Raw genomic sequence first — 19621 nt, 5'->3', positions numbered from 1 at the left:
CGAAAATCTTATTTGGAGGAATAAGGAAGTTGAGATCCACCGCGATTCCATTAAAGAAACGCGGAAATCTTTCTTCCGCAGGAGGAAACCACTGGAGAAAGGGCGCATCATCTGTTGCGCCTCTTCGAAGGATCGCAGCAGCTGTTGCGCCTCTTGCCCAGCTCTTTTCTGTCAGTTTTCAGATTTTTCCGTGATTAGTTTCCAAAGATTGAGTCATTCCATAACGCTCCATATTTTTTAGTATAAATAGGGACCTTCGTTCCATATATTTCTCACGCGAGTGTCCGCCCTTCTCTTCTCCCTTTGCATTCTAAGACCGTGCTCTAAGCTTTTGACATCTACGTGCTTGATCAATCGACCACGTAAGCTCAGATCATTCTGAGTACCAGTCACATTGCATGACCGACTAATTTGACCATTACACATCAATCAACTTAATCTAAATCCTCTTACGAGGGCACTTTCATCATACATTCGAGTCGAGCAATCACTAAAACAATAACTTAGTTAACCTCGTTTCGTCAAACATGTAAGTCTGAGGGTGTAAATCCCATCTTTTTAATTGTATTTTATTTTTGTCCCAATTAATGTAAGACTTACGTCAAAAGTATGTTTAAAATTGACTTATAAAACCCTTTTATCAAACTGCTTTTACGGATCAGCAGTAAACAGACGTCGAGAAGAAACGCAGCATCTGTTGCGCCTCTTCCAGAGGTTGCTGCAGTTCCTGCCTTTCTTCTTCTTCCTCGGTCCTCTGTTGATTTCGTCCCTTTTTCTTATTTTGTTTCTTTCATTCACATATAATAGACTTTTAATTCATCCTAATAATTATCACGCTTTATTTACGGTTTAATTCCCTTATAATCTATATTTGCGGGTTTTCGCCATTAAATCAAACCCGGGTTTTGGAGATTCGACTTGTTCATTTCCAATCTCTGGAATTCGACTTTTGTACATGTTTTCATCGGTTTATCACGTTCTTTCAAATCGTTTCCGTCTCCATAAATAAACCTAATTAAATTGTAACTAGTTTATAACTTGTTTTAATTAGTTTTAATTTTTGTTTATCGCTTTTATGACGGTCTTGTACATAATTAACATGCTAAATCACTTTCACTTGAGTTAAACATTAATAATTAATCATTAAACGTACAAACGAGCGCTAACAACACGCAGTTCTGACTTCACAGCCAGAACTCACCTCAGGAACAGACGCAGTGAGAGCAGCGCCTCTTCCAAAGGACGCAACAGTATTGCGCCTTTTCCGGGATGAGTTCTGTCTCTGAACTTCCGTTCTTGCTTTGACTTAAATCTTTAATTACGTATTAATCGACTATTAGCTGTAACATCACTCCTATCTATCCATATTTTCTAACCTTATTTTATTTTCCTTTATTTTTCCCAATCATCCGTCTTAAATATATTTTTGACGTAAATCAATTAATTCATTGTAATTTATTGTAATTTTAATTATCGTCATTTATCGTATCGCCATGGATGATTTATTTACTTGTTCTTCACAAGTAATTGAACCTAACATCAACTTCGACATAATTGTATGCTAAATTATTTGTAAACCGACTTAGTATTAATTCACATGCTAGGATCAAAACGATGGATGTTGCATTGCATACATATAATCGATGACATATCAAATACAAACGACTTCCCTAATCATTAGTAGAGGCCGCTATCAAGGCGGGCGGGATTAGGTGTTCAGCAAAAGGACTTCCTAATACGTACCCTCACCCCTTACTCCAGATCTCTGTGAACATTCGTATTCATTGGTATCCACGAGAGTCATTCTAGACATAGAATGCTAACGGTAACGAGTTCTTAGTGTTCATGTCACTATTTTGTGTCTTAACATGACATGAGGTATTCGAACGGTTCCAATTTTCCATAAAAATTGGTGGCGACTCCACAAATGCAAACGCTTGTTCCCATGCTCCCCCATGGGCCCCCCGTGTCCACACATTGACGCCCCCGTCGGGGCTCCTTATCTGTGCTCGCGCCGGAGCACTCACACCCTCGCCAGGGTGATCCCGCGCCCTCACCGGGATGCGATAGCTAACTGTTGACTCCACATAAAATCACCTCTCGACCCAACATGTTCTGGCTTATACTTGTTGCTCGAGACAAAATAGCTACCTTTTAGTATATAAGGCTCGAAATTTCCAAACCTTATCATACGACTCCGCAATTGAAAGACTCTTTGTTGTTCTTCTTCACGATCTGTTTTATCAACCCGGTCTTTAGGAGTATCCCCTATCTCCACCTTCCCGTTGAAACAATCATCCTCAACACAAGATGAACTCTTCAATCCGGTTGTTGAACTTCTTATTTTTGATCCCGATCCATGGACCACTAGAGCCTCGGCAGGCTCCACCTCACCTTCGACATCATCAACTATCAAACCAGAAGCAAGATTCAACCCCTCTAGACCAATATACCTAATATGATTCACCTCTACATTACCACAATGATTAGATGGTGACATCCCCCTAGCCAATGCCCTACCTTGTAAAAGATACAAGTTACATGCACTTGACTTCACACCACGAAGTAACTCCCATGGACCCTTGCACACACTCAATACACCTTTTCCTTGAAATCGAAAACCCCTTCTATCTAACATTCCAAGAGAAACAAGATTACTCTTAAGTTGTGGAACATGCCTTACACCCTTGAGATATCTAACCTTTCCATCATGCATTAAAAACTTCACAGAGCCTACTCCAACAGCCTCACAAACCGCTCCATCACCCATGGTAACAGTAGTCCTATGATGACTATATGTCAGAAACATCCCCCGTTTAAAACACATGTGAGATGTGCATCCACTATCAAGAACCCATCTATCACCTAGATGTTTCTTTTCTTGGACCACCAATGCTAGATCATCCTCAGAGTCGTAATCACTTTTTGATTGTTGTGCGGTTTGCAAAAGCAAAATTTCCCTTCTTTGGCTTAGGACATTTTAACTTCCAATGACCCTTTTCCCCACAGTTATGGCAATAATCACTAGAACTTGGTCCCTTTGACTTAGGCCTATAAGACTTCTTCTTTTTTTCCTCCAGTCTGAACCGTTTCCTTTTCAGGTTTAGCAACCAATCCCAAAGCCTGATTATCTACCACAACATTAGTTTCCTTTTGGCGTAACTCCCTAATGTGAAGCGACGACTTCACCTCCTCTAGGGTCAAAGTTTCCTTACCCACCACAAGTGACTCTACAAAGTTCTCATATGATAACGATAAAGAAATCAACAAAATAAGCGCAACATCCTCATCTTTTATCTTAACATCTAAATTACGTAGATCTAGTAAAATAGAGTTAAGCTTATCTAGATGATCCCGAAGTGACATACCTACGTCGTCTGCCAAACAAAACAAGATTGTAGCATGAGCCCTTTCCTCCATTGTTACCAACTCAGGATCATCAGTTTCCGTGATTGACGACTCAGCACCCGCCACCGCTCCTGCGGTAGTCTTTATCACCTCTGTGGAGAAACCCGGCGTCAACGGTCTCCAGATACACTGCTGCTTAAGCAAAGCCCTCATGCAATAGTTCGAAATTATTCCTTCCCGTAAATCTGTCGATCTTTGTAGCTAACTGTTGTGCCATCATCTCTCCCATATCAAATAACCTAGCTCAGATATCACTTGTTGTGCGAAAGCGTGAATATTCTTATCTTGGGCCTCTGGTGCATCTGTGTCCACAACCCATAATAGTACGATATTGTCCGCTTTGGGCCAAGCCCTCACGGATTTACTCATGGGCTCCTTCCCAACAGACCTCGTACTATTATATTTTGTAGACACTTATAAAGATAAACTTTCATCTTTATTTTATCAATTTGGGACATAAGTTTACACCATAGAGTAGAAATATTATGATTTGGTCTTGTGGCCGCATTTATTAGACCTTTACTAGAAGATAACGTCATTGACCATGATTTTCAAAAACCATGCATGCAACTTAAGAGTTAAGTCTCATTTTATTAACTCACGTGCTTAACACAAGTCAAAATCCATTATTATTCCGTATATTTCATGTCTAATTTGCCCTAATTATGAAGGTACTAAATTGGTCCATAATATCACGCACGTAAACTTCCTAGAAATAGGAAAGTTGGTAGGGTTGCTTAGCTTTGCAATACTCTTACAAAAACCAGTACTCGTAATTCCTAACAAGTTCATCAAAGCAAGACAGTTTATTACACCAAATTGATTAATTACTCTTTACAAAAACTGTGGGTATATTACTAGATTAGAGAAATCTGAGGACTCCTACTAGTATGTTTAATACAAACCGAGTCGGAGTTAGATAATAGGAAGAATTAATATCGCTACCCAAACTCCTAAAAAAATATGAGTAGTTAAGATTATTACATTTTTACTACTCAAAAATCCTCAAATATGAAATGCGTTAGCATAAATATATAAAACAAATAAAAAATGATTAAGTTTCTCTTCTAACTCCACTATTGAATAAACTTTATTACAATAAAATAAAATATACGTATATCTGACATGATAAACAAGTAAACAACTATCCAGCCAACTTCATTCCTCGTCATACTTATTAGTTGTAGCTATTAGCCTCCTCATTTCACCAATGTACGAGAATAAGTAACTTTCTCATCAATCAGTAACTAGGCTTTACAACCAGTTGTATTACAAGTGATTATTGTATAGAATTTGAGTTTATAATGCATTATTTGAGCTTAGATATATACTCCGTATATTATTAGTTTATTACAGATGAATATGATCGTCATACTTAAAAGATGATTTGCCATACATTATTACCATCCAAATTTTGTTCATATATTAAACATGAATATGATCGAACGATACAAATTAAACCGGACCTAATTGTTCCCAATCAATTAAACTATCAAGATTCTCAATAAACTCAATATCAAGACTAGCACTACAACTCCCTTGTATGGCTGTATCTTGGAGGGTCCCACAATCATGCATGTGGAATATGTCAATGTCCTTTGATTTAGGGCTATCATCACTTTTAACCTCGGATGACTTTAAGGTTGCAACATTAATGTCACCTTCTGAAGCTTCTAATCCACATGTAATTAAGTTGCAATTTTGTGTTGTTGTGCTTAAGTTTAAGGGTGCTTTCGTCGTCGTTGGACGTCTATCGAATGCACGAGCACATCCTGAGGTTACGTAAACTCTACACAAGCTTAACTCATCTCTCAGCTGCATCAAATTATATCATACATGAGAATATGAGATGACATTAACATATGTGATTAGTCATCAATTAATATATGGTTAACTTTCACTAACGTAAGTATCGTTAATCAATATCTTGACAAAAGAGACGAAGTTAAGCTCGTGTTGACCAGGCCATGGCTTTATGCTAAATATCAGTTTTGTGCTAAAATTTAAAATAAACAAATGATCAGTATGAAGGGAGTAATTAATTAGTATTAAATACTCATAATAAATATAAATAAATGAATAAAGTATTTAGGGGGTATTTGGTTTACTTGAAAATGGTATGAGGTATGGGTTTAGAATGATCTAAACCCATACCATGTGTTTGGTTTGCAAATGTGAGGGTTTCATACCCATATCTCAAACCCATGAGATATGGGTTTCTCATATCCAAGCAGGGAGGTGGGTATGAGATTGATACTCATGGGAATGAAATTAAAATAAGCAAAAATGTAAAATAAAAATTATAGCATAATATAAATCAAATCATCTATATACTTATTTGATTAAATTTTTATTTTCATGATTTTATAATACTAAAATTTTCGATTTAAAATATTTTATCTTACTAATTTTAACTTTTAATTGAACTCCAAACCCATACCGTTCAGATTTGAAACAAACACATGGTATGAGGAATCAAGTTCCAACCCCATACCACTCAGGTATGATTCCTGATTCCAAACCCATGCACGAAACAAATGCCCCTTTATATACTTTATTTGTCTCCCTTTAAGGTGATGGAATTTTCCAAATAAAGTTTAGGGGTAAATAGAGAGTAATTATAAGGTGAATCTTTGGTCGGTCTAGTCATTGATTTGATACTCCCTACTTTCTATATTAAGGTGCATAAAAGTATAAAACCTTCTAAAAGGGTATACTATATATTCTATTGTAAAATCAAGCGTAACTTGACCCAACAATTTGTTGTTGTAATATTATCGGACAATGACAAATAAAGAAACCCCGGCAATTTTCACTCACTATATATTGGCTTCTTAGCAATGTGATTTTACGTTAGCCGATGTACTATTGTTGTAAAGCTATTTTATGATGGAATTTTTGGTTAAATTTTCCTAATTTTTTTATGTCTCCTTATAATATTATCCTTTCATCTCTGTTAGAATTTTTTGCCTTGGCTGACTACGAATTCTGGTTCCGCCACTGGCAATAGTAATAAACAGGTCCAGGCAATGTATTTGGATGACCCTGTTCCAAATGTAAAATTGAGATACAATATATAATTAAGAAATACTAACTATGACTATTGGGTGGAAGTGGATTTAGGCTAGGGTTGATAAAAGTATAACTCATTCTGTATTGAGTTTTGTGAGAGAAAAATGGTCTTAATAAGAAAGCAAGTTTTTCCCTAGACACTCTACTTTTAATGGAGTTCCAACTTTGAGATCCTTTCGATTTTTGGGGCCCGGTTTAAGAACCTAAATAAACGTCCTACAAGCCGCCTCTTATAATGAGTTACTTCCTCCGTTTCATATGATAGTTTACGTTTACTTTATACACGTATGTCAATGCTTGTTTTCTTTTGTTCATATCTTTTGTTTTATATTATTAAAAATTATAAAAATTTGATATTCATAATGCACTCGGTAAGACAATTTAAATAAGATCTCACATGACTATCTTTTATGTTATACATTAGAAGTTGTATTGAAGATTCTTCTCACTTATAAATAGTGCCCAAAAAGCAAACGTAAACAATTCAATGGAACGGAGGAAGTATCTTTTATCGTAGATGCTCTTCATCAAAGAGGTAAATGTTATTGGCTGATCAAGAAATTAAATTTGCTCAATTCAGATAGACGGAAAAAATGAAAGTATATACTCCTTCCATCTCAGTTAATAGTTTATATTTATATTTACTTTATTCCCTTCTCACAAAATAAAACAAATATAAACTATTCACTAAGACAGCGGGAGTACTTGTTTACGTACCTTTGGAAAAGTAGAGCTAGATGATGAACCATTATTATTACTATCATTAGTACTAATAAGAGCATTAGGGCCCTCTTGCTTAATGGTTTTATATTCATTCATTTTCCACTTGGTTTTCGTTCCAGTGGGAGCTTTCCCCTTGTAAAACACCGTTGTTTTCTTAACACCAAGGAGCTTATTTTGTGAAGAATATACACAACTCGGGGAGCCGGTGGTCTTCCAATAGCCGGTTGCGGTGGATCGAGTCGGTCTTCCTGCTCGCGCCTCCCTCTCTTGTTGTGGCATAAAGAAGAACCATTGCTCAGTGTCCCCTTGACATAGTTCTCCTGCTAGTGCTGTAAATTAATCTCCAAACAATTTTACTGTAATTAGTTATGGATTTAAAATTTTTACCATACACAATAACGAATGTTTATCATCATTTTAGTAAATTAAGAATAAATTAACTAAGTCAATGCAAAATTAAAATGATATGGCAAGTACGCACGCCCAAGGGTTTTATAAGGTTAGATTGTTAAGCAAATTAGGTCTTAGCCTCTTAGGTCTAGGTAGTTAAGGTCTAGGTCTAGGGTTAATCAAACCACATCTTATTTTCTACGAAGATGAACATAAAAGGGCTATTCCGGCTATATATTGACGTATTAAAAAAACCACCCCCATAATTTATGTATTATATATGTGCAAATCAACCCTCTAAATACAGGACCGGTCCTAAACATTTTGAAGTCCTAGGCAAAATTATAAAATAGGGCCCCGGCTGTAAAAAAACAAGTACTAATAATACTATTCAATAAATGAAAAAATAGACACGGAAAAATTTTTTTGAACACTAAATTTCTTTTTTTTTTTTTTTTTCAATTTTGAAATATGAGGTTGACTCTTGAAAAATCCTAAAAATTTAGAAGAAAAAATGATTTTCGATTTGAAGAATTGGAGAGGAGTACCTTATAATTATAATTTAACCTTTTTATCGTCAAAAAAATCGCAAAAAATAAAATTCTTTCAAAAAATGAAGCTATGAAGAATAGAACACATGACCTCGTATTACTTGGTAATAAGCATAACCACTGGACTACTTCCCATAGTCTGATTTTTACATTTAATAAAATTTATTTGACAAAAGGCCTCGAGATATAGCCTATATAGCGAACTTTTAATTCCGCCCTCATGAGGCCCTTCAAGACTTGGTCCCTTGTCACTTGACCCAACAAACACCCCTAAGGGCCGACTCTTCCTGAGTATCACTTGTAGCAAATTAGCCCCATAAGTTTCCAAAAATGTGCAATTAAAAAAAATGAGAGAAAAAGCGAGATTGAGTGTTCACGTGTCTTCTGCATATCACCCCACCGCCCAACCCACTGAGTCACCACCTCTTCCACCGATAAGATTACCTGGCCCCAGCTTAAGCACTCCGGCCACCAGTATGGACCAGCCGACGCGCGATCGTCCCCTTTCGACCACCTCCTCTCCCCCTCCACCGCCTACTTCCTTCACACCCAGAATCCCACCTCCGCGGACTCCGACGCCCTCTTACCGTTCTGTCCTCACCGATTCTATCCTTACTTCAAACAACCACCACCCGCAATCCAACCACCCTATCACTCCCAACCCTTTTCCGCCATCGTCCTCCCATTCTTCAACTGACCCCCGTATCAACCTCCCTCCGGCAGTGATAAATTCAATAAAATCTACCTGGGAAAACACCCTCATCCTCAAACTCACCGGTAAATCATTAGATTCGACCCACTTAACCAATTCCCTCCGCTCCCTCTGGAATTGTCGATCTCCAATCAAGCTAATTGGCCTTGGAAAAGGCTTCTATTCTTGCCAAATCAGTCAGCAATCAGACCTTCTAAATATCAGGAATAATGGCCCATGGTTTATCCTTGGTCATTACCTTCACATTCAAGACTGGTGCCCCAATTTCCAACCATCACTGGCGATCATCAATTTTGTCCCGACCTGGCTAATCTTGCCCGAACTACCAATTGAATACCATCGTCCTGATATCCTCCAGGCTATCGGAAACTCGTTGGGTAAATTCATAAAATTTGACCCCAATGGGTTAAACAACAACAATGCCAGATTTGCCCGACTCTTTGTCCACCTTGATCAGTCGCGCCCACCACCAACCAAAGTTTGGATCAGGTTTTTCTGCCAAGAAGTCAAACTAGCCGACAAGCAAATTTTCTGTTTCAAGTGTCAGAGCAGATGTGATGGGTCGTGCAAGAAGACCGCTACTCCGGAAAAAAAAGACCCACCTAGCTGTCCTGTTACTGCTAAGGACAACCTACCTTGCTATCAGCCTCAGAGTTTTTCAAATCAGTCAAAACCCCCTCATGCCAACAATTGGACTATTATTCCTTTCAATGAGAAAATCAAATTCCCTTTATTTACCCCGAAAACCACATCACCCCCCTTTCTAGCAAAGTTCACATCCAAACCTGACACCCCTACCATCTCTCCTCTGTTACCTCAATCACAAACCTCCTTTCCTTTTCCCAAACTTAATATTATTCTCCTCCTGGACACGTTATCCCCCAACCCTTTTCTTTACCAACCAAAAACCATCCTTCCTCCTGACTTTTTCAAACCCCTCCTTTTCCCCCCTTCTTCCATCCTTCACAAACCCACAAAAAATGCACCCCAACAAAATGAACTTCGACCCAGTCTTACTACGGTGCCTCATCCCATCCTCCTACCGTCCACCCCCTCTCCTCTACCACCAAGAACAAGACGAACCTCTCCTTCCCACACCCCTGTTCATCCTCCTTCTCCACCCCGAGGCTCCATTAAATGCCTTCTCCCGACCCCCTCCACTCACCCTACCAAAAATACCAGTCAACAAAACAACTTTCATCTTCGAACCTCGCCTCGTCTCTCTACAAGTAAATCCCCCCCTCCTTCGAACCATCCTCGCCAACCCAATCTCCCCCCCACACCGCTGCCTCAACCTGTGTCTTTTAACTTCTCGCCTCCCGAGCCGGTTCATAGCCCCTGCCCATATCCCCGACCTCTCGGATCTCCTGAGCTTACCCCCTGCTCTTCATCTTTTCCTCCTATGGGTTGTCCAACAAAGGGATCATACTCCCTGGACCCCAGTCATCCCCGACGAGCTGGAATTTCTGATGGACCCCACTCCCATCTTGCCTCGATTGAGGACGGTCTTATTGTTGATCTGTGTGGAGAGGGAACTCATAGTTCCGAGTTTCTCAAATTTGGTTCAGTTGTTTCGAACCTCGGTTCCCATGTCGAAAATGAATCTCTGGCTCAGTTGGGTAACATGGGATTGGGACAAGAGAGAAACTCTTCTATCCCTGGCAGGCTCAGCCGACAACTTTTACAGCGCCCTTCCAAACCAAAACCCAAGCGAGGTGGAGGACGCGGGAAACCGGGACATTTCGCATGATTCATCCTCCTCTCCTAACCTACCTCAAAACATGAATATTTTATATTGGAACTGCCGCGGTATTGCCCGTCCCTCCTTTACTACCCACCTTTCTTACCTTATCAATGCCCACAAACCACATATTGTGATCCTCTCTGAAACTCGTGTCAACTCAGCCAACTCCCTGACTATTATGCGGAAACTCCCTTTTGACTCTTGGGAGATCTCTGACCCGGCTGGCTTCACTGGTGGGATCATCATCCTTTGGAATGCTAGAGATGTGGCGATTACTCTTATCGATCGGAGTGATCAATTGATCAATGTGGTGGCTCAGGTTACTTCTAACCACCTATCTTTTATTTTGTCTGCTATTTATGCGAGTCCTAAGTTTAAGCGCTGTAAAAATCTGTGGTCTGCCCTAGATTCCCTTTCCCAAAATATAAGCTTACGTTGGGTGTGTATTGGGGATTTCAACGAAATTATTGAACCGTGTGACAAATTTGGTGGCCGCTGTATAAAATGGAACAGGGGTAATCTGTTTAAAGATACCATGGACTCGTGCCACTTGATTGACCTGGGCTTTTCCGGCCCTAAATTTACTTGGACCAACAAGAGGCGACACAATCCCATCCTTGAACGCCTTGACCGTGTCTGGGTTAACCAACCCTGGCTTGACGTGTACCCCAACTCACATAATAAACACCTCACTCGTCTGTCCTCCGACCACTGCCTTATTATCTTAAAAACGTCCCTCCCCTCCCGTCACCAAGAAAAAACCTTTAAATTCGAGACTGTCTGGACTACTGACCCCAATTTCCTCCCCATCGTTGAGTCCACCTGGCTGTCCTCCCCTGGTGATGTCCCCACTAAACTTCTCTCCCTCAGTTGTGTTCTCTCTGACTGGGCCGAAACCGTCTTTGGCAGCTTCAGTAAAAACAAAAGAATCCTCAATGCTAGGCTCCTAGGTACCCAACGCGACCTCTGCCACTCTCCCGACTCGGATTACCTTAATAATCTCCATGCCTCCCTTACTGATCTTGACCTCAATAGGGTCCTTGACCAGGAACATCACTACTGGCGTGATCGTGCCCGGATTAACTGGCTCATGGATGGTGACCGGAACACCTCCTTCTTTCAGAAATCTGTTACTATGAGACGAAGCTTCAACCGCATCATCTCTCTTGAGGACGATGTGGGCCAAACCATCTCCGGCCATGACAATCTTTCTAGCCACATTACCAATTTCTTCATCAAACTTTATTCCACTGAGAAACTCACGGGTACTTGGGTCACTCGCAGCCCTCACCCTCCAATCACCTCTTACATGATTCCTTCTGAAGACGAAATTCGCCTCGCTCGGTTCGCTCTTGGGTCAAAAAAAGCCCCTGGGCCGGACGGTTTCCATGCTGGCTTCTTCAAAAAATGCTGGCATGCTGTCAAACATGACATTATTCCCTTCATTCAAAACATTTATCACACCAAACACATCCCTGAACGCATTAACCAAACTGCCATCTCCCTCATCCCAAAGATTCCATCCCCACAAACCATCAAAAATTTCCGACCCATCAGCCTCTGCAATACCTCTTATAAAATCATCACTAAAATCATTGTCAATCATCTCAAACCTCATATGCATAACATTATTTCACCCAACCAAGGCAGCTCGATCCCTGGGCGAGGCACTGATAATAATTTCATCATTGCTTATGAGATTCTCCACTCTATGCATACCTCCAAGTGCAAAACTAGATGGTTTGCCCTCAAGCTCGACTTAGAAAAGGCTTTCGATCGGCTGGAATGGGACTTCATCCACCTTTGTCTTTCCCTTGCCAAAATCGACTCCGACACCATCTCCCTCATCATGGAGTGTATTTCCTCTTCCACCACTAGAGTAACGCTAAATGGAACCCTCCTTCAGAGCTTCTCTCCCTCTAGAGGCATCCGACAAGGCGACCCACTCTCCCCCTATCTTTTTATCATCTGTATGGAAGCCCTCTCCACCCTCATCCATCAGTCCTGCCTTGACCTCGATTAGGCCCCCTTTCCTTTGGGTAAAGGTGGTGCCTCTTTTTCCCACCTCCTCTTCGCTGATGACATTCTTCTTTTTGGGCGAGCAACCGAACGGAATTTGTGCGCTCTCCAAGACATCCTTTTTAACTTCTGTTCTTCCTCAGGACAAAAAATCAACTTCTCGAAAAGCAAGATCTCCTTCTCCAAACACACCTCTACTGAGAATATCCACATGTTCGAGAATACTCTGAACATTAAAGCCACCTCCAATCTTGGCACTTACCTCGGGTTCCTCCTTAAAGGAACTAAACCTAAGAAAGCTGATCTCCGTCACATCATTGATGCCCTCCATTTCAAATTGTCTAGTTGGAAAACTAAATTTCTGTCGATGGCAGGAAGACTTTGCCTCATCAAGTCCACCCTTAATGCTATCCCTTCCCATTCTATGCAATGCATCCGCCTCCCCGCCTCTATCCTTGATGAAATTGATAAAATCACCAGATCCTTCTTGTGGTCAGGCTCTTCATCAAAGAAACTCCATCTCTCCAACTGGGACCTCGTCACTAAACCTATATCCTTTGGTGGCCTAGGCTTCAAAGCTGCCCGCCCTCTTAATGATGCCTACTCTACTAAGTTGAGTTGGAACATTATCCTCAACAAAAACTCTCCTGCATCTCGTGCAATCCTGAGCAAGTACTCAACCGCTAACACCCCCTCATTCCTTTGCTCCAGCCACACGTCATTTGGTCCATTGGTGACGGTACTTCCATCTGACTCTGGACCGAGTTGGTCCACTCTTGGCCCGCTCAGAGAGCTCATTTGTGGGCCCCTCAATACGGCCTCTCACAATGCTAATCTTAATTCTATCATCTCCAATGGGAGTTGGGACCTTGACAACCTTGACTTTGTTCTTCCTGACGATATCCTAACCACTATCCTGGCCATTCTTCTCCCTTCCTCCTGCCCACCTGATATCCTATCTACCTCCCTTGTCCCTAAAAACCAATTTTCGATTGGTTCTGCCTACTCCTCCCTCCTTGACTATACCAACCGACCCCCGTCCCTTACCCCCTCCCTGGATTGGCTCTGGGACCTCCCTACCCCCCCAAAAATAAAAACCTTCCTCTGGCTCACTTGGTGGGACAAGTTACCCCACAACCTTACTCTCTTCAAAAGATCCATCCTCCCCTCCCCTTCCTGCCTCCTTTGCTCTAACCCCTCCCTCTTCGAATCCGCCCTCCACATTCTTCGTGACTGTGGCTTTGCCACTGATGTTTGGACTCACTTTGGTGTGGACACTTCCTTTTTCACCATCGACCTCCAACCTTGGATTCATGAGAACTGCTCTTCCTTCAAACCCTCTTGGCCCTCACTCTTCACCTTCATTCTTTGTCGACTTTGGACACAGCGTTGTGATACAACCTTCACCAACGTTACACATAGTTCGTGCACCTCCTTCTGCAATTCCACTTCCTCTCAAGCCTCCTCCTGGGCCTCTGCCAACTCCCCTATTCCGCTGCCCCTTGGTACCACCTCTTCCTCTGCCTCTTACTACCCCGATAGTTGGGCCCTTCCCCCGCTTGGTTGGCTCAAAGCCAACGTTGATGCGGCCTTCTCCCCCTCCTCTTCTCTAGTTAGTTTTGGGTGCGTGGTTAGGAATGACATTGGCTCTTGGGTTCGGGGATGGTCACGTCGCTTTCTTGCCCCTAATCCCTTTATTAGTGAGGTCATTGCTATAAGGGATTGTCTTTTGAGTTGTACTGAGTCCATGGATTTCTTTATCATTACCTCTGATTGTTTACATGCGGTCACCTCTATTTTGAGCACAGCTCCCCCTTGTGGCCAATTTGCTAACCTTATCCTTGAGTGTAGGCACCTTTTGGAGACCTCCCCCCGGATGAAGCTTCAATTTGAGAAGAGATCTGCAAATGGAGTAGCCGATGCCCTTGCAAAAGTTGCGCTAAAGGATACTACTCTTTGTAATGGTTTTTTTAATTGGGACTTTGCTCCTTCTTTTGTACTACAACTCTGTACTAACGATTTCTTGACGACCATTGAGCCTCTTCCCCCCGACCCGCCCCCGTGATGTAACCGAACTATGCTTGCTTTTCCCATTTATGCACTTCTTTTCCAAAAAAAAAAAAACACAAATCAAGTGTTCTACCAATTTTTTTAACTAAAACCTATTATTTTCTATTATAAAAAACCGTTTTAAATATATATATATATATATATATATATATATATATATATATATATATAGAGCAAAGTTCTTCTAAGTCCCTTTTTTTTTTGAGTCCATAAGTCCCTCCCATAACCCTTGGATCATGCATGGTGGAAGGTTGAGATTGAAAGCAAAAAAACACACTTAACACTAATTAATTCACTTCTCTCTCTAGTTTTAATAATACATTCACTAATTCATTATCATACACAATTAACACCATATTTTGTCTTATACTTCAAAGTTTATGAAAATTTTGTTAACATTTTTGCTGTTTCGATTTTTTTCGTTTTTTTTTTTCGAGACAAGTTTTCGACTGTTTCATTTTTTTCGTTTTTTTTTTTCGAGACAAGTTTTCGACATTTTAGGATTTTACGAGTGTAATTCTAACGGCAAAAAGTGTAATTTTAAGAAATCTTTTCGAGAATTTAGCGTTTTACAAGTTTAACTTCAATCTTTTTCGAGTGATTTTAACGAATAATATTTTGAATTTTTGTCATTTTATCACAAGTTATTGTAATTTAGCATTTTACGAGTTTTATGTTAATGACAAAAAGTGTTATTTTAGTCCAGGTAAGTGTAATTTCAGTCCAATGAGATTGTTATTTTTAGTCTAAGGAGAATGTAATTTTAGTCCAGAAAAGTGTAATTTTAGTCCAGAAAAGGATAATTTCAGTCCACTGAGAATGTAATTTTAGTCCATTGAGAATGTAACATTAGTCCAATGAGAATATGAGAATATGACCAAGTCCATTGAGAGTATAACATTAGTCCAATAGAGCTAAGTGTAATTCTAACAGAAAATAGTGTAATTCTAACAACAAAAAGTGTAATTCTAACAACAAAAAGTGTAATTTTAGCAAAAAAAAGTGTAATTCTAGCAAAAAAAAGTATAATTTTAACAGAAAAAAGTGTAATTCTAACAACAAAAAGTGTAATTTTAGCCGAAAAATGTGTTATTCTAGCAAAAAAAAGTGTAATTTTAACAGAAAAAAGTGTAATTCTAACAACTAAAAGTGTAATTTTAGCCGAAAAAAGTGTTATTCTAGCAAAAAAAAGTATAATTTTCTTTGAAAAAAGTGTAATTTTAATGGAGGAAAGTGTGATTTTAACTGAAAAAGGTGTAATTCTAACAACAAAAAAAAGTGTAATTTTAGCAGAAAAAGTGTAATTTTAGTCGAAAAAAGTGTTATTCTAACAGAAAAAAGTGTAATTTTAGCCGAAAAAGTGTTATTCTAGCAAAAAAAAGTATAATTTTAACAGAAAAAAGTGTAATTTTAATGGAGGAAAGTGTGATTTTAACAGAAAAAGGTGTAATTCTAACAACAACAAAAAAAAAAAGAAATTTGTAAAGAAAATCTGAAAAAAATAATACTATACATAAAAACGAGATCTAAAAAAAATCGATAACATAATGAATCTAAACAAGACGGGATTTAAAAAAAAAAAAAAGACGATATTTGAAACTAAAAACAAAACACAGAAAAAAAAGGAAAAAAAAAATTAAAAAAAAAAATACAAAACAAAAACACCATCAAAAACCCTGTCATCGACAAAACAAAACAGTGTAGATCTTAAAAAAAAAATAGGACGAAGGTTTTAAAAAAACAAAGTAGATCTTAAAAAAAAAAAACAAAACAAAGTAGATCTTAAAACAAAACAAAAATATTAGTCCCACAACCACACCACCAACCAGACGCAACTTCACGCGAGATCTACTGTGGGTAGTGGCGGTTTTCAGACCAAGACAGAGCGAGAAGAGAGGACGAAGGTTGCAGCGAGGAAAGGAGATAGAAAAGCAGGCGGTGGTTCATGTGGGGCTGTGCGAAAAAAGGAGAGAACGGCTGGGTGGATGGTGTGTGGTGTAGATCGAGGCAAGGAAGGTGATGGTGTCGGGGCTGTCGACTGGTGGTGGTGTCAGGGCTGTCGGCTGGTAGGTGTGGGTGGTGTTGGATCGGTGGTTGGTGAGTGGGTGGAGTCGGGTGGAGGTAAGTGTGTTGGGTGGCGGTGGAGGTGAGTGGTGGTGGAAGGGACGGGAAGGTGGTCAAGCGAGATCGGTGGCGGCGAAGGGCGATATGGAGGTGGGTGGTGGTGGTCGTCGGGGTAGGTGTTGCTGTCGTGGTGTTGGGTGCGGTGGAGGTGGCTGGGCTGTGGCGTGGGGTGGGATGATGGTGTCGGGTTTAAGGTGGTGGTGGTGGGTGGGGGAGGAAAATGGAGGGAATTTTTTTATTTTTTAAATTTTGAATTATTTGGGTTTGTTAGGATGAGAGTATTATTTGGGTTTTGAATTAATTTGGGTTTTAGAGAGGGAGTGGAGAAGTGAATTGTGTGAATGAGAGAGAAGTTGGTGGAAAAATAAAGGTTATATAGTGGATTAATATTTGATTAGTGTGGATTAGTAAAGTAGAGAGGGGAAGTGTTTTATTAGGCATTAATCCTCCTTTTTTTTGCTTCCAATCTCAACCCTCCATCTTCCTCATCCAATGGCTCTAAAGGGAACTTATGGACTCAAATGTAAGAGGTGGACTTAGATGATCTTTACACTATATATATATATATATATATATATATATATATATATATATATATATTAAAAACTAAATACAATATTTACATATCCAACAAAAAATGTGAATCAAATTTAATGTAAATAAAAATTTAGTCATGTAACTTTTCATTGTAAATTAACTTAAAATTCTCACATGATAAATATTTTCTTACCAAATAAATGAAAGAAAAATATTTGAACATCCTTTCTAATAATAAGGAATTTTAGAATTAATATTTGATCAATAGTTTTGACTTTCAATAGTAGTAAAATATTATTTAATTTAGTAAATGTCATTTTTAATAAGATATATGGTTAATTGCACGTTAAGAAAAACTTATAGAGTCAATTTGTTACATGTATAAGCTAAGAGGCTTAATTATACATAGTATCAAACTTATATGGGTAAGTTGCTATATTTCGTTTTAACAAACACGTAAAGCGTACATAGCGCTTGTTTGTATGGTGAGATTTAAACAGAAAGAAACGTTATAATGAAAAAAAAAAAAAGAAGAAGAAAAAAAAATTAAGAATATAATATTAGAATCTCTAAAGAAATCCTAACTTCCATCCATCAAATTCGCGGCTTTTATCGACAATCAATCAATGATAAGCCCTAAAATTGTTTCCTCTTTCAATCAACGGTATGCATATTTATTATCTAGTCAACAAAAGTCTCCTTTTTTTTGTGAGAATCGTTTTTTAATCCTTTCTTTCGAGGGTTTTCCAAATAATTCTGATCTTGGTTTAATTTCATTGGTAATATATAGATAAGAGTAGTTCGTTGCACATTCCTTCAATGGATCCAACTTATTTGTCAATTATCATTGGAACTAGTAAGAGATACTTTTCTTATAAAGAATCATGCATGCATATGAATGATCTCCTCAAAAGCTACATGAAAGTAGAGATACGATGACGAACCGAATTTGCAAATCATATTTTGAGATCCCTAATTTATAAGAGAAATCTTTCTTTGGTTTCTAATAGATATGTTTTCGATTATATATATCCTTTGTAAGTATGTTAATGCGTTTTATTAATGAATTGTTCTTCTATTTAAAAAAAAAAACATAATACTAGAAAATATTGTAGATTCATTTTCTCTTCTAAAATACCCAGTACTAATTAAAACTACACCAACATAAAACTAGTAAAAAAAAACTTCTATCCAAACCAAAAAAATTGCATGAAATCGTTTATATATCCTTCGTAAGTGTCATAATGCGTTTATTAATGAATTGTTCTATTAAAGGTGTTTGGGTTTGAAACTTGATTTCTGATAATTTGTGTTTGATTCTTTTCTAGAATGAGGAATTAAATTTTTTTATAGGTCTATTTTATCGGTTTTCTATATATTAAATATCTCCTTTAAATTTTCTATGTTTGCATATTGTAAATTTCTTTATGATATATTGAAACTTTTATTAAAAAAAATCATTTAAATTTGTAGGTTAAAAATAATTAAATAAATTTACAAGATGAAAACACTCTTACTTTATTTCTTGTCTTCTTTCCCCTGCCTCCCCCCTATCTTAATTATATTCTCTAAGATACTCACTTGGTTTACTTTGTTTCCTTTTGTATCCAAACAAAATTATTTCGAAAGCACTTACTTGATTGATGAAATTTGAGTTATTATTATTAGTACCATAAAATGATCGTACTAAATCTCAATTCACTCAATCACATGCATTTCAAGATAGTACTCGTAAGAACACCAATGACAACCTATGTAGTACTTCATTACTTAATTAGCTTAGTTTTTTAAGCGTACTAAGAGTAATGTTGTAACGTGCATGCTATCGAGTCTCAGTACCACCATATTCATAAAATGAAATATAATACTACTCGCAATATAACTTGAGCATCATATAATATTTTCATGTGAGTATGATGATATTGCAAAAAATCATTTAACATAAATACATAAATACGTGTAGAAATGTAAAAATGAACCTGGAAGTTGGTCGGGCTCATAGTTATAGATATCAAGAAAGGGTATAACTCGATCAATCTCGGGTTTTCGACAATGGAGTTGGGTATGGAGGTAGAAGTAGAGCTCTTCTTCTGTAGGGTAGAATCGATAGCCCGGTAGAAGCTTATGCTCATCCATGAATAATGCACACATACACTGATACATACACTCAATTATTCTTTATTTGCCTAATTTTTTTTTTTTGTATGTTTCATATAATGTAAGCATATGACATATATGTATATAATATGGAAAATTGAGAATATATATAAT

General features: G+C 38.4%; 1 protein-coding gene across 1 annotated transcript; it reads right to left on the bottom strand.

Annotated features, from left to right (window-relative positions):
* Positions 1-4863: 4863 nt before the first annotated feature.
* On the bottom strand, positions 4864-19486 carry LOC141590197 (NAC domain-containing protein 90-like). The gene is made up of 3 exons (XM_074410805.1): positions 19330-19486; positions 7198-7532; positions 4864-5223 (listed from the first exon to the last, which is right to left on the bottom strand). Exons 1-3 carry the CDS (start codon positions 19484-19486, stop codon positions 4864-4866), a joined length of 852 nt encoding a protein of 283 aa, XP_074266906.1.
* Positions 19487-19621: the final 135 nt, after the last annotated feature.

The sequence above is a fragment of the Silene latifolia genome, chromosome 1, assembly GCF_048544455.1.
Source record: "Silene latifolia isolate original U9 population chromosome 1, ASM4854445v1, whole genome shotgun sequence".
Lineage (NCBI taxonomy): Eukaryota > Viridiplantae > Streptophyta > Magnoliopsida > Caryophyllales > Caryophyllaceae > Silene > Silene latifolia.
Note: the sequence above shows the minus strand (reverse complement) of the source record. Positions and strands in the feature narration are given on the sequence as shown.

Coding starts and splice junctions, on each gene's coding strand:
- LOC141590197 (XM_074410805.1), bottom strand. CDS start 19,486: ATGGATGAGCATAAGCTTCTACCGGGCTATCGATTCTACCCTACAGAA. Junction 7,533..19,329: donor TGAGCCCGACCAACTTCCAG/GTTCATTTTTAC, acceptor ATTAATTTACAG/CACTAGCAGGAGAACTATGT. Junction 5,224..7,197: donor CTAGCTCTACTTTTCCAAAG/GTACGTAAACAA, acceptor AATTTGATGCAG/CTGAGAGATGAGTTAAGCTT.